General features: G+C 44.8%; 1 protein-coding gene across 1 annotated transcript; it reads left to right on the top strand.

The window, feature by feature from the left end:
* The first annotated feature begins 8,079 nt into the window (after positions 1-8,079).
* LOC107978379 (transmembrane protein 251-like) lies at positions 8,080-8,748 on the top strand. Its single transcript, XM_027402630.2, has one exon. It carries the CDS (start codon positions 8,086-8,088, stop codon positions 8,479-8,481), a length of 396 nt encoding a protein of 131 aa, XP_027258431.1. The 5' UTR covers positions 8,080-8,085; the 3' UTR covers positions 8,482-8,748.
* Positions 8,749-12,825: the final 4,077 nt, after the last annotated feature.

Raw genomic sequence — 12,825 nt, 5'->3', positions numbered from 1 at the left:
ATGAAATTATCCCTTGGTTCTAGCCCCAACCCCAGAGCCCTAGTGACATGTTCCCATATACCGAGGCCAGAGGAGAGAAGCAGGGTGGGGCTGGGTCTCAAAGTCAAATCTCAGGCACTTTCTCCTGGTGCTGGTTAAAGGGCCACACCCAAAACCTTCCTTTGGACACTCCTTGTGAGTCATCCTTTGCTGTCAGGCAGGTTTTGCCATGCCGCAGCTGGCATATGAGGACAGCAGCCTTGCTGCAGCCCTGGCTAAGCTGCTGCTGTGTGGGGAGAGTGTTCTAGACAGGGCAATTGATTCTAAGACCTCTAGGCTCACAATCCCCAGATGATCAAGTTGTTGTCCTCCTTCCTGTTCCTCGACTACGTCTCAAGTCGCTCAAGCTGGCTTCAAACTTATTAAGTAGCCAAAGGTGACCTTGAACTTTTGGATTTCTGATACTCCTACCTTTGGGAGGTTTTATAGTCATGAGCCTCCGAGCCCAATTTATGCACAGCTAGGATCAGACCTAGGGCTTTGCATACTAGACAAGCACTCTACCAACTGAGCTATATTCCCCAGCCCCTCAAGCTCCTTGTATAAAACAATGGGGTATTTGTGTATAACCTGTGTTGCAGGAGAATTGTTCCTACACTATGCCAATAAAGCCACCTTAAATCAAAGGACAGATTGGCTGACCAGGATTAGTCATAGAGTTCTTGGAGGACTGAGGCAGTCTGCTAGAAAGGACAGGAAAAGATAGGTGATTTCTGAGGTTGGTGGTTAGGGGAAAACGTGGAGAGAGGGGGGGTCAGTCATTCCATTCTCTGTTGTCCTTGGACTTATCAGGTCTTTATCTCTCAAGTGTTTAACATACTGGAACAATTAAAGTATTCATTACATCTGGCATCCAACCAGAGGGACCTGGCCATGTGTCCTCTAGGCAGCCATGCTGATGAGCGACAGCTAGCCATCATCCCTGTCCCCACCATCCCCGCTGCTGCACAAGTGGGTTGGTATTTTGAAAATCCTTAGTTGTGGGTTCTCCACTGATGTAATTAACCAAATCCAGCTGAATTAATAAAACCAGGTATAATCTGAGCAAAGCAACACCTAGGTGATCTCAGGGGAAGGAGACACCACAAGGTAGGTCTATAGGCCAGATTTTAAATATCCTGTAGGTGTGGTTTCAAGCATCTCACGGGGGGGGGGGGGGGCGCTATCCTTTGTGGGCTTTCTGAGGGATGGAGTTTGGAGATGGAGGAGAGGGAGCAGAGACAGAGCTTACACCTGGACATGAGTATCTTTGGCTCAGCCACCAGCCCTGTGGTGCAGCAATAGTTGAATATACTCCCAGTCAGCCACCCCACCCCCGCTTCTGGCTGTCAGCTTGTTTTTCTCCCACACTGTATCCTGCCTCCACAGCTAATGGCAGGTGGGGCAGTCCTATCCCACAATGTATCCCAGACACATGGATTTCTTCTAGTTTCCTTACATTAGCTCTTCAGACAGCCCACCCCCCCTCCCTGCATAGCACTTGTGTATCGAGTGGCCTGCGCTGCACTGACACTCCCTGCAGGCATAGTCAAACAGCATCACTGCAGCTAATTACCCCCCCCATCTCTGCCTTCTCTGTCAGCATCATCAGATACAGCAAGACACTTGAGAATTTTTAAGTAGGGAATTCATTTTTTTTAAGGGGAGTATGTTTCCTATGTTAATAATTGAAAATATAATGCAGGGAGTTAGGATCCTGTTTAGTACTACTATGGATGGCTTGCAAATGAAAAAGTAAATGAAGGGTTAAACAACTTAGCTGGGATTGACATAATGTTGATCATAATTAATATCAGTTTGGTAATTCATATTTTATCCTTAAAATCTGGTTTGATAACTGTGCCAAATATGATAATTTGACTGATAAGACACAAGCCTTAGAAAGATGAACTATTGATAAGATACAAGCTTTAGAAGGACTAATGATAAGTTACAAGCCCTAGAAAGACTTAGTATTAATAAGATACAAGTTTTAGAAAGACTTACTACTGCCGGGCGGTGGTGGCGCACACCTTTAATCTCAGTACTCGGGAGGCAGAGCAGGTGGATCTCTGTAAGTTCGAGACCAGCCAGGTCTACAAGAGCTAGTTCCAGGACAGCCTCCAAAGCCACAGAGAAACCCTGTCTCGGTAAACCAAAAAAAGAAAAAAGAAAAGAAAAGAAAAGAAAAAGACTACTAGGAGATGGGATAGGGGATTGGTGTGGGGCAGGGGAGGAGGGGAGGGAGATAGAACTGGGGTTGACATGTAAAACAAGCTTGTTTCTAATTTAAATAAAAAATCTGAAAACGGGGCTGGAGAAATGGCTCAGCGGTTAAGAGCACTAACTGTTCTTCCAGAGGTCCTAAGTTCAATTCCCAGCAACCACATGGTGGCTCACAACCACCTTGAATGAAGCTGGTGCCCTATGCTGGCAAGCAGGCAGAAGACTGTATACATAATAAACAAAAAATCTTTAAAAAAATCTGAAAAGAAAAAAAGAATAAACAGCATGAAATCAGAAAAAAAGAGAAAGACTTACTACTGATAAGATACAAACAAAAATAAGAAAAATACTCAGACATAAACAGCAGAATTTAGAGCAGAACCTACCACACTATTGCATTAGGAAACTAAAGGGGAATGGCCCAAGATTATCAGAAAACTATCCAGTTACCATACAAGAATTGTCACCAGAGGATAGGTACCCCTAAGGCTACTGAGAAGTTACCTGGGATAATGTAGAAATGTTAGATTTGGAAAGATTTAAGGAAGCAGTCGTTTTATATGGTATGCATTCATCTGTGTGCAGCAGATGTTAAATTCATGGGCAACTAGGAACAAAATTATTCTAAAAGACTGAAAAGATTTAGCTACAGCAATTACTGGAAGCTGGTCCTCAGTTATAATGGAAAACATGGTGGAGAGAGGAAGCTAAGGCCATAGAATAGCAAGATAGGGCTAGAGGTACTGAGATTTCCTAAGACCAGTTCTCAGTCAGGGTAAATATGCTGATTGGAAAAGACTGTTCAGATTTGATGACCATACTTTGGCACAATTCAGCTTTGAATGCTTGAGACAGGGTTGAAGAATCAGGAAAGTGGACTGAGTCATTTACTAAAATAAAACAAGGCCCAAAAGAAGCCTTCATTGATTTTTTTTTTAAACAAGGATTGACTTCAGCTGTAAATAGAATTATATCAGATCCAGAAGTTGGATTAATTGAATCTTAGGCTTTTTGAGAATGCTAATTCAGAATACAAAAGGGTGATTAGGCCTTTAAAGGCAAGATTGGTACCAGTAGATGAATGGATCTGAAATACAGTTGATGTTGAATCCCATGCTTATGATGTTGCTTTGATAGAAGTAATTTCTAGGGCTGGAGAGATGGCTGATCGGTTAAGAGGTCCTGAGTTCAATTCCCAGCAACCACATGGTGGCTCACAGCCACTTTGAATGAGATCTCGTGCCCTCTGCTGGCAGGCAGAAGACATAATAAATAAATAAATAAATAAATAAATAAATAAATAAATAAATAAATAAAATCTTTAAAAAAAAAGAAGTAATTTCTAAAAATTTTAAGAAAAATAAAAAATATCAGATGTTTTAACTGTGGTAAACAAGGTCATTTGAAAAGGTATTGTATGCAAGATGTTCCTAGAAACAATGTGTTTTTCTAGAGATAATCCAGGCAGAAAGCCCTAGCCTTCTGGAGTATGCAGAAGGTGTGTCAAAGGCTGGAATTGGATTAATGAATGCACATTAACAGGGGACAGGCAAGGCAACCCTTTGCCATCGGAAAACACACTGAGCCAATATCAAATTTGGTTCAATCATCTCCTGTCAGCATTGGAGAAACTCATCCACAGAACAATTAAAAGACTTAATACTTGCTGTTAAAAACCACACTGCTCTGGCTATTGTCAAAGACAGAACAAGAAAAGGTTCTATCTTTGATACAACACGGATAAATACAACAAATGTTCAAGAGAGACAAGAAAACAAGTATTTTGACAAACTGCTATAAATGATTAGAGACCAAACCTAAAAATACATGCAAATGGCATCAAAATTGAGGATTTAGTAGACACAGGTGCAGATGTAACAATAATTTTACCAAAATTTTGGCATCCAAATTGGCCTCTTCAGGTGGTAAATGTTCAGTTTCTAGGGATTGGAACTTTATCAGGGAGAAAAAGTGCAAGATGGGTCAAATATATGGACAGCAAGGAAAATTAAAACCATATGTGGCCAACATAGCAATGAATTTACAGGGATGTGATTTGTTATACCAATGAAAAATGCAGATTATCATTCTTCCAATCTCAGAAATAAACACAAAATAAAGAATGCTTCTGAGAGAAATATTAACAGGTGTTATCAAGAATAGTAACAGGAGCTGGAGAGGTGGCTCAGAGGTTAAGAGCACTGGCAGGTCTTCCAGAGGTCTTGAGTTCAATTCCCAGCAACCACATGGTGGCTCACAGCCATCTGTAATGAGATACGGTGTCCTCTTCTGGCCTGCAGGCATATATGGAGGCAGAATGTTGTATACACAATAAATAAATAAATCCTAAAAAAAGAATAGTAACAGATATTGTAGGTCCGTAGGCCCCAACATTAGAGAGTAACCCTGGGGTGACTGTCCAGGCAGCAGATGTCTTTGCCATTTCTTAGTTTTGGAAGTTTCTTGCTCTGCACTTTCTGTTTATTCGGGTAATATTATATCCTTCTCGGGCCTCTGATAGGGTTGAAGATTAGATAGTTATAGTTACAGTTTTCCATAGTTATGATAGAAAGTAATTAGGTACAAAATGTTGTACTCACCAAGATAAGATAGATAATAGAGTATTTTTTTTCTGAATTTGCCAAATGCTAATGGGCTGGACATTGTGAATGTATTTCTTACTTGATAATTATTCTTACTGTTTATAGTTTTACTATATTAGAGTTAAAACCTTTCCTTTTTATTTAGACAAAAAGGAGGAAATGTGGGAAAATCATTTGTACAGCCATTCCACTGTGTTGATAAAGCCACCTTGAATCAAAGGATGGATTCAGCAAATGGCTGACCAGGATTAGCCATAGAGTTCTTGGAGGACTGAGGAGGTCTGCTAGAGAGGACAGGAAGAGAGAAGAGAGAATTTCCAGGGAATTTAGAGATGGTAGTTCAGAAAAAACATAGAGAGAGGGTCAACCAATCCACTCAATGCTGTCCTTGGATTTATCAGGTCTTTTTTTTTAAAGATTTTATTTATTTATTATGTATACAACATTCTGCTTCCATGTATATCTGCACACCAGAAGAGGGCACCAGATCTCATAACAGATGGTTGTGAGCCACCATGTGGTTGCTGAGAATTGAACTCGGGACCTCTGGAAGAGCAGTCAGTGCTCTTAACCTCTGAGCCATCTCTCCAGCCCGATTTATCAGGTCTTTATCTCAATTTCTGACTCCCTAGTTTTTATTATACTGGAACAATTTAGACATCCATTACAAACCTGTACATGGCCCCTATTCACTTGATGTCATCTCTAGACCATAATAATCTGAAGACTCTAAGTTCTGTGTATCACTGCTCCCAATATCACATAGGGAAGATGATGAAGTAAACAGATCTGTAGAGTATGAAGAGGAATTTACTTGGGTGAGAATGTTTCAGAGGACATTGGGACAGGAGGATGGACAAGAACAGGAAAAGACAGAACTGAAGGGAAAAGGGGTTGGGTAGCGCAGAGGGGGCTGGACAGGGGCCCATGAAGTATTGCTCTCAAGGTCTAGGTACCAGTCTGTGCCAAGAGTTTCTGCAGATCTTCCCTTTGTGACTGCTACCTTTTGTGTCCAGTACCTTCTGTTTGAGTATGTAAATCTTACTTGAGAGTTTCCTAAGGGTTTAAAAAGCCTATGCAAAACCTGGTCACAGGAGGACTAAGCAAACTGAGATGTCCTGGGACTTTGGAATTTGCATAGGTATTGTCTCTTTGGGGAGCTTGGATAAGTCCTTTGTTAAGCTATAGTGAGTCAGTTCACCAGAGGCTAACCCCCCCCCCCCACACACACACAGCTGGAAAGGCTAAAAAAAAAAAGTCCTACACCTGATTCGACACCAGTCTCGGGCTGGGACAAGTCTCTGCCCTTGGAACAGTAGGAAGGCAGGGCCAGCATTAACTCTCTGCCTTTCCTTTTTTGTTGGGATTCTCACTACCCTCCTGGCTAGTAGAGGGTACAGGCATTGATCTGTAAAAGGGCTCTGACTGGCAGGGAGCTAGCCCATCTTTGGACCTGTGCAGCACCTAGCTCTGTTGTTGTGGGAAGACACACGGCTTGTCTCTCGATACACTAGGACAAGAGGGTCACTGGCAAAGACTTTAAGCTAGAAAGTGCTCTGTGACCTTGAGTGAGTCATGACCCTCCCTTTCCCCCTCATCCCTCCTCTTCTTTCCCCTGCAGTTGTCTGCCCTCCTTTCTGTAGACCAGCTGCCTTGGCCACTGGCCAGGACTGAGGCTGGAGAGCTGCTGGGGTTGTTGAAGGCAGGACTGTCTTCAGGGTCCAGGAATGTTTTTACTCTCCGCTCTGCTGAAAGGAGAGCAGCAAGGCCCCTGGGTTTCTTCCCAGCTGGGTCAGAGGGATCTCCTCTTCCCTCAAACTGTAGGAGCCCCTCTTGCCAGCCATATTTGTGTGTCTGGGTGCTCTTTTATTTTAGCTCTGTATAGACATGAACCCTGACACAGTTGTGGCAACTCAGGACCCTGGGCTATTTACAAACCCAAAGGCTTACCCAGGTCCCAAGTAGCTGTGAATGGTGGGCATTTTCTCTGCATGGCTTTAGGAAATGGCATGAGAGAGTGGAGTATAGGCAGGTCTTAGAGTAATGCTGAGGGCCCTGGGGAAGAGAAGTGCCCCCCCCCGCAGGGTGGTATCTGCAAGCCCTTTTGTAGGTTCTCTGGAGGAAGAGAAGTCTGCTTGTGTGCAGGCTGTCAAAGGAACATGAGATGAAGGGACTAGCTCCCCATTTTGGCAGCCATAACAGCCTAACACGTGCTTGCCTGATCTTGCCTTGGTCACTAGGAGGTCAGATGCCTGCCTCATGGCAAGGAACCAATCAGAGGTTAGCTGGTGGTGCTATGTTTTACGGCTTTGGGTGTGCTTTACGAACAAATGCAAAGCAATGAAATGCAGAGCATAGCAACTGCCCTGGGAGGGCCTATGGGCCATAACAACCAGTTGACCAATCAACACAGGGCAAGCCCTCCAAGCCTGGAGGCACACCAATCCTGAGCCTGTGTGTACCCCTAGACACTGCCCTTACGCTGCCCTATAAGATCTCTATCCCTTGGCTTCTCAGCACTTTCCCCAGCCATCTGCCATGGTGGATGGATGGAAGGCCCGAGCTAACATGGGGTTAGCTTGTTAAACAACTGCAATAAAACCTCTTGCTGTTTGCATCAAGTTTTCCCCTCCACCTGGTGATTGGGGTCATCGTGGTCCTGGGCCAAAATCCTGGGGGCCTGAGTGTCCGGGGGTCTTTCAGAGACAGTGTATTGTATTGTATTATTTTTAAGACAGACTCAAGCCTGAGAGGAAACATCACTCTGGGTGTGTGAACTGTACTTTTACAGGACAGTTTGGGGCTGTGTGTACTCAGGGTAGGGGAGGTGGAACATATGGTAAGTTAGAGAGCTAACATGACATCAGTACCACCAGATTGGACTCCAGGAAGCAAAGGTTCAAAACAGTAATGGCTTCTACAACTGGACTCTTGCTTCTTCCATTTAAAACAAAAACAAAAACAAATCTTGGACTGGAGAGATGGCTCAGCAGTTAAGAGCACTGACTGTTCTTCCAGAGGTCCTGAGTTCAATTCCCAGCAACCACATGGTGGCTCACAACCATCCTGAATGAGATCTGGTGCCCTCTGCTGGCATGCAGGCACAAGACTGTATACATAATAAATAAATAAAATCTTAAAAAAAAAACAAAAACAAAAAACAAATCTAGCCAAGACGGAAGCTCCGACTGTGAGCAGGCCAGCCACTCTGGACAGGAAGGCACAGAAAGCATGGAGAATGATGAACTTCTGCCAGCGGATGGGATGGATTGGAGTGGGATTGTATTTGCTAGCAAGCGCAGCAGCTTTCTACTGTGTTTTTGAAATCAATGAGACTTACAACAGGCTGGCTTTGGAACACATTCAGCAGCAGCCTGAGGAGCTTCGGGAAGGAACCACATGGACACACTCCTTGAAAGCTCGGTTACTTTCCCTGCCCTTTTGGTTGTGGACAGTTATTTTTCTGATACCATACTTACAGATGTTTTTGTTCCTTTATTCTTGTACAAGAGCTGATCCCAAAACAGTGGGCTACTGTATTATCCCCATATGCTTGGCGGTTCTCTGCAATCGCCACCAGGCATTTGTCAAGGCTTCCAATCAGATCAGCAGACTACAATTGATTGACACATAAAGCTGGTCTCCGTTTTGTCCCTATGATTACAAGACTGCCATTACATTATGGAGGTTGATCACAAGACTGCAGTTTCTTCACAAATCTCAGGAAGTTGTGGTGGAACAGAGACTTAAAAAATGTGACAAGAGGACTACTTTATCTGAATAATAATGACTTTTTTAGGTAAAGCCTAAGAAACAGTACCACAGAATCATGTTAATAACTTCAGATTTTGGAAGTAAAACAGTGGGTTGTTATTTGCAATCTTTAGAAACTTGAAAAAGTGCCTGAATTTTTATTTCTAGTCTATGTGCAACATAGTATGATTCAGAAATTTTTCCGTTGGGGAAAACAATGAATATTTCCATTGTGTTAAGTGTAAGGTCTGGCCGTGATCATAAAATTTAAATTTTATACAAAAAAACAACAGCAACAACAAAAAACAAATCTAAAGCCAGGTGATCCACAGCTGCTTTGTTTGAGCAGAGGCCATGCTCCTTCCCTTACTGTGTGGCCCTCAGGGTCCAAAATGGTGCCTGTCACATGCCCTTCCAGGAAGCAGGATCAAAACAAAGACAGCAGAAGGATGAAGGAACAAAAAACCAAAGGAAGAATGTCAGGATTGTTTGGGATGGTTAGGCTCCCATTTCATTGGCTAGTATTACTTACATGACTGCCTGGGGCAAAGGAAGGTGGGAAATGCTTTTGTTTTGTTTTGTTTGTTGAGACAGTGTTTTTTCTGTGTAGCCCTGACTATCTCTGAATATAGTCTGTAGACCAGGTTGGCCTTGAATTCACAGATCTGCCTACCTGTGCCTCCTGAGTGGTGGGATAAAGGTGTGTGCCCCACCTCCTGGCTGTCTGTGGTACTTGACTAAGGCAACAACATCATCTTTGTGGAAAGGGAGATGGATACTGAAAGACAATCTCTTCCCTAGACAGTATTTTCAATAGCGTTCCACTGCAAAAGCCCATGAGTTTGTGATTATCAGACTCCGTCACTAGAGTGAAGGCCTGAGGCTTGCCCTCTACCAGTACCTGACTAGAATGGTATGCATGAGATAGCTGAGAGAAGACAGCAGGGCTTCAGGGAGAATAGGGGAGGGACAGCATCTCCATTCTCCACACTACTGCATCCCATCCCTATATCAAAGCCTCTCATGTTCTTTTGTTTGTTTGTTTGTTTTGTTTTTCAAGACAGGGTTTCTCTGTAGCTTTAGAGCCTGTCCTGGAATTTGCGCTGTAGACCAAATTTGAGGCTGGCCCCAAACTCAGAGATCCACCTGCCTCTGCCTCCCAAGTGCTGGGATAAAGGTGTGTACCACCATGCTGCCTTTCACACTCTTGTGAGCTTAGCAACTGCACCCTTACCTTCCTGGCTGCAGTGAAACATTCCTCTAAGGCAGACGATCTGTGGAAAGCATTTATTTCCACATTTATGAGAAGATGAAGGTGACGCTCTTGTCCACTACTGTCCCGGTAGTGGAGTTACCTGCAATTCATTGTGGAATTGGCTTCAATGGTTCTCTTTGCCTACCAACATCTTGGGAACCACAGTGGCCCTCTTGGCAGCATACCTGTTTTTATTCTGAGGAACTGCCCCTCCTCCATCCCAGATTCAGTGCATGAGGTTCTGGTAGAGCAACTCTACTCTTTCTTCTCCATGTGGTGGGCACTGTGCCCAGGTCTAGCTTGTTAGAGTCATGGTGATGGAATCTAGGATCAGATCACAATCCAGCCTAGGCCATTCTGAGACTTGGGAGACTGGGCATTTTGCTGAAGTCACTGGGGAATAGGGACAAGGGGATCTTTCCTACTGGAAGCACAAGCTGAGGGTATGCTGATGCTAGTCTGGAATTGCTGTTTTTGTTACTATAGGGAGAATTTGATTGAGAACAAGGAAAGGCTGGGCAATGGTAGAGTGGTGACCTAGCATATATGAGACCCCAGGTTCAATTCCCAGTACTGGTGTGTAAGGGGCCAGCAGACCCTTAATGACATCACTCGGGCCTTTGGGTCTAGCCATTCCTGAAGCTGGATTCTCTGGTGACCAGTCAATAATTCTCTTAGCTGTTTAAGTCAACTTAAGCGGGGTTTTCATCACCCCACACTTGCAAATGAAAATGTCCCGATGTGCCAACAGATAGAGTCCTGTCTGAAAGCAGGTAGAAGAACGTTGAACTCTTCAGAGTTGTGGGGGAAACGGGTGTGTTAGCTAGTGCATGTTGCAAATAAGTGTGTGAGCTGAGTGTCCACAATGTGTGTGTGTATTCATGCTGTGTGGAAATTGGTGTGCAGCAATATGCTGCATGGAAGCTGCATGAGTGCATGTGACCATGTGTCTGAATGTGTGCCTGCAGTGATCTGTGTGAGATGTTAATGGAGCACATGAGTGTGACAATCAGTGTAACTGAGAGTGTGTGAGACTCTCCTCACAGTACCAGCATAACCTTTAGAAAACACTCAGGCCCCCTCAACTGAAGAATGGATAGAGAAAATATGGTACATTTACACAATGGTGTACTTCTCAGCAGAAAAAACAATGGAATCTTGAAATTTGCAGGAAAATGGATGGAACTAGAAGAAACCATTTTGAGTGAGGTAACCCAATCACAAAATGACAAACATGGTATGTACTCACTCATATGTGGATTTTAGACATAGAGTAAAGGATTACCAGCCTACAATCCACACTGCCAGAGAAGCCAGTAAACAAGGAGGACCCTAAGAGAGACAAACATTGTCCCCTGGAGAAGGGGAAAGGGTCACGATTCCCTGAGCAAATTGAGAGCACGGGAAGAGAGGGGAGGGAGCTCGGAGAATGAGAAGAGAAGAAGAGGAGGGATGCAGAGGTCATGAGGGAGCAGAAAGGTTGAATCAGGGGAAGAATAGAAGAAAGGATATGTGATAGGTAGGGTTTTAGTTGGGGGTGGTAGGGGAGGAGGGAGGGAGAAGGGAACTGGGAGTGTCATGTAAAACAATCTTGTTTCTAATTCAAATAAAAAATGATTTATAAAAAAAGAAAGAAAGAAAGAAAACACTCAGGCCCTGCAGAGGGTCCCACAGCTCTTAAGACAAGTCTAAGCCCTGGACAGGTGGGGTCCCTTCCCCTCGGGGCCTCTTTGACCTTCTTCTGTCCTCAGGCCCCTCCTCCATTTTCCATGCTGACAACAGCTGGTGGTTGCTGCCACCCCTGGCTTATGCTGACAGCTGCAAATAGAAGTGGCTCCTGCAATAGGGTGGCCCTGCCCAATGAGACAAACACGTACTGCCCAGGAGCCCGGCAAGGGTGGGAGTGGAGCTGTCTTGGAGCCCAGGACAGAGAGAATGTTGACATACTAACATGTGAAACCTTTTCCTGACAATGACAGGCCTGAAAATCCCCAGGCCTCCGTTTTCAACTACCAAGGTCATGAGCTCCTTTGCGGCGATGCAGCCTTTGGAGTCTGGCAAGGTGCTCTCTGCTGCCATCTGCCGGGCACTTTCCCCTTGAAGGATGTGGAGAGCAGCCAGCCCGGGCCAAAGCAGCTTCCTCTATCTTTTTGCCATCCCAGGCAGCCAGTGGGTTGGGTTGGGCTTTCCAGGATTGAGAACCCGGCTTACTTGACACTCATTGTAGGTCTGACATTTGGTCGATGTAGCTGTCCCCACCTCAGGGCAACAAGACCAGGCTGGCAGTCCAACCTGCTTTTATGGGTTTCTGGACTCCACCTGCAGGATTGTGCTGAGCTGGCCCATGCCTGGTGGGAGATGACAGGGACACAGACACCTATGTGCCTGGACATCATTAACCTCCAGACAGAAGAAATACCAAGGTTCAGATCATTGTGCTAGGCACAGAAGCATGTCCATACCTTTCTCCTCCACTATCTGACTTCACAGGTCCTTTTAGCTCTCCCCACCCCCCACTCCTAACCTAGCCGCTCCCCACCCTGTTACTCTTGTAGAAATAGAAAAACCCGCTGAATACATCCCTTCTGCCAACCCCTACCACACATGACTTGTTTCTGTCGGCTTAGGTCTGGACAGATAGGTACTTCCCCTAGCTTCCTCTGCCACTGAACCTTCTTGCTCCTGGCATCTGTGGGGCATCACTCTGTTAACCTTCCACCTGAGCTTGGGTTCACATAGCCCACACTCTTGGCCCCACAGGCCTCAGGGCCCTTATCCAGCGCTGCCTACTGTGCCTGCCTCAGTGACTTTCAGGAACTCTGTGGGCCTCAGGAACTGTAAATCTCATTTCTAAATGAGATGACTCGGTTTGCCATCCTCTGCTCTAATACATTGCATGTCTCTCATCTATGGGGGCCCAGGGTTATTCTAGACCCATTTCCACTTGCTGGAGACCTACAGGCATGGCTG

The sequence above is a fragment of the Cricetulus griseus genome, chromosome 2 (assembly GCF_003668045.3).
Source record: "Cricetulus griseus strain 17A/GY chromosome 2, alternate assembly CriGri-PICRH-1.0, whole genome shotgun sequence".
NCBI lineage: Eukaryota > Metazoa > Chordata > Mammalia > Rodentia > Cricetidae > Cricetulus > Cricetulus griseus.
Note: the sequence above shows the minus strand (reverse complement) of the source record. Positions and strands in the feature narration are given on the sequence as shown.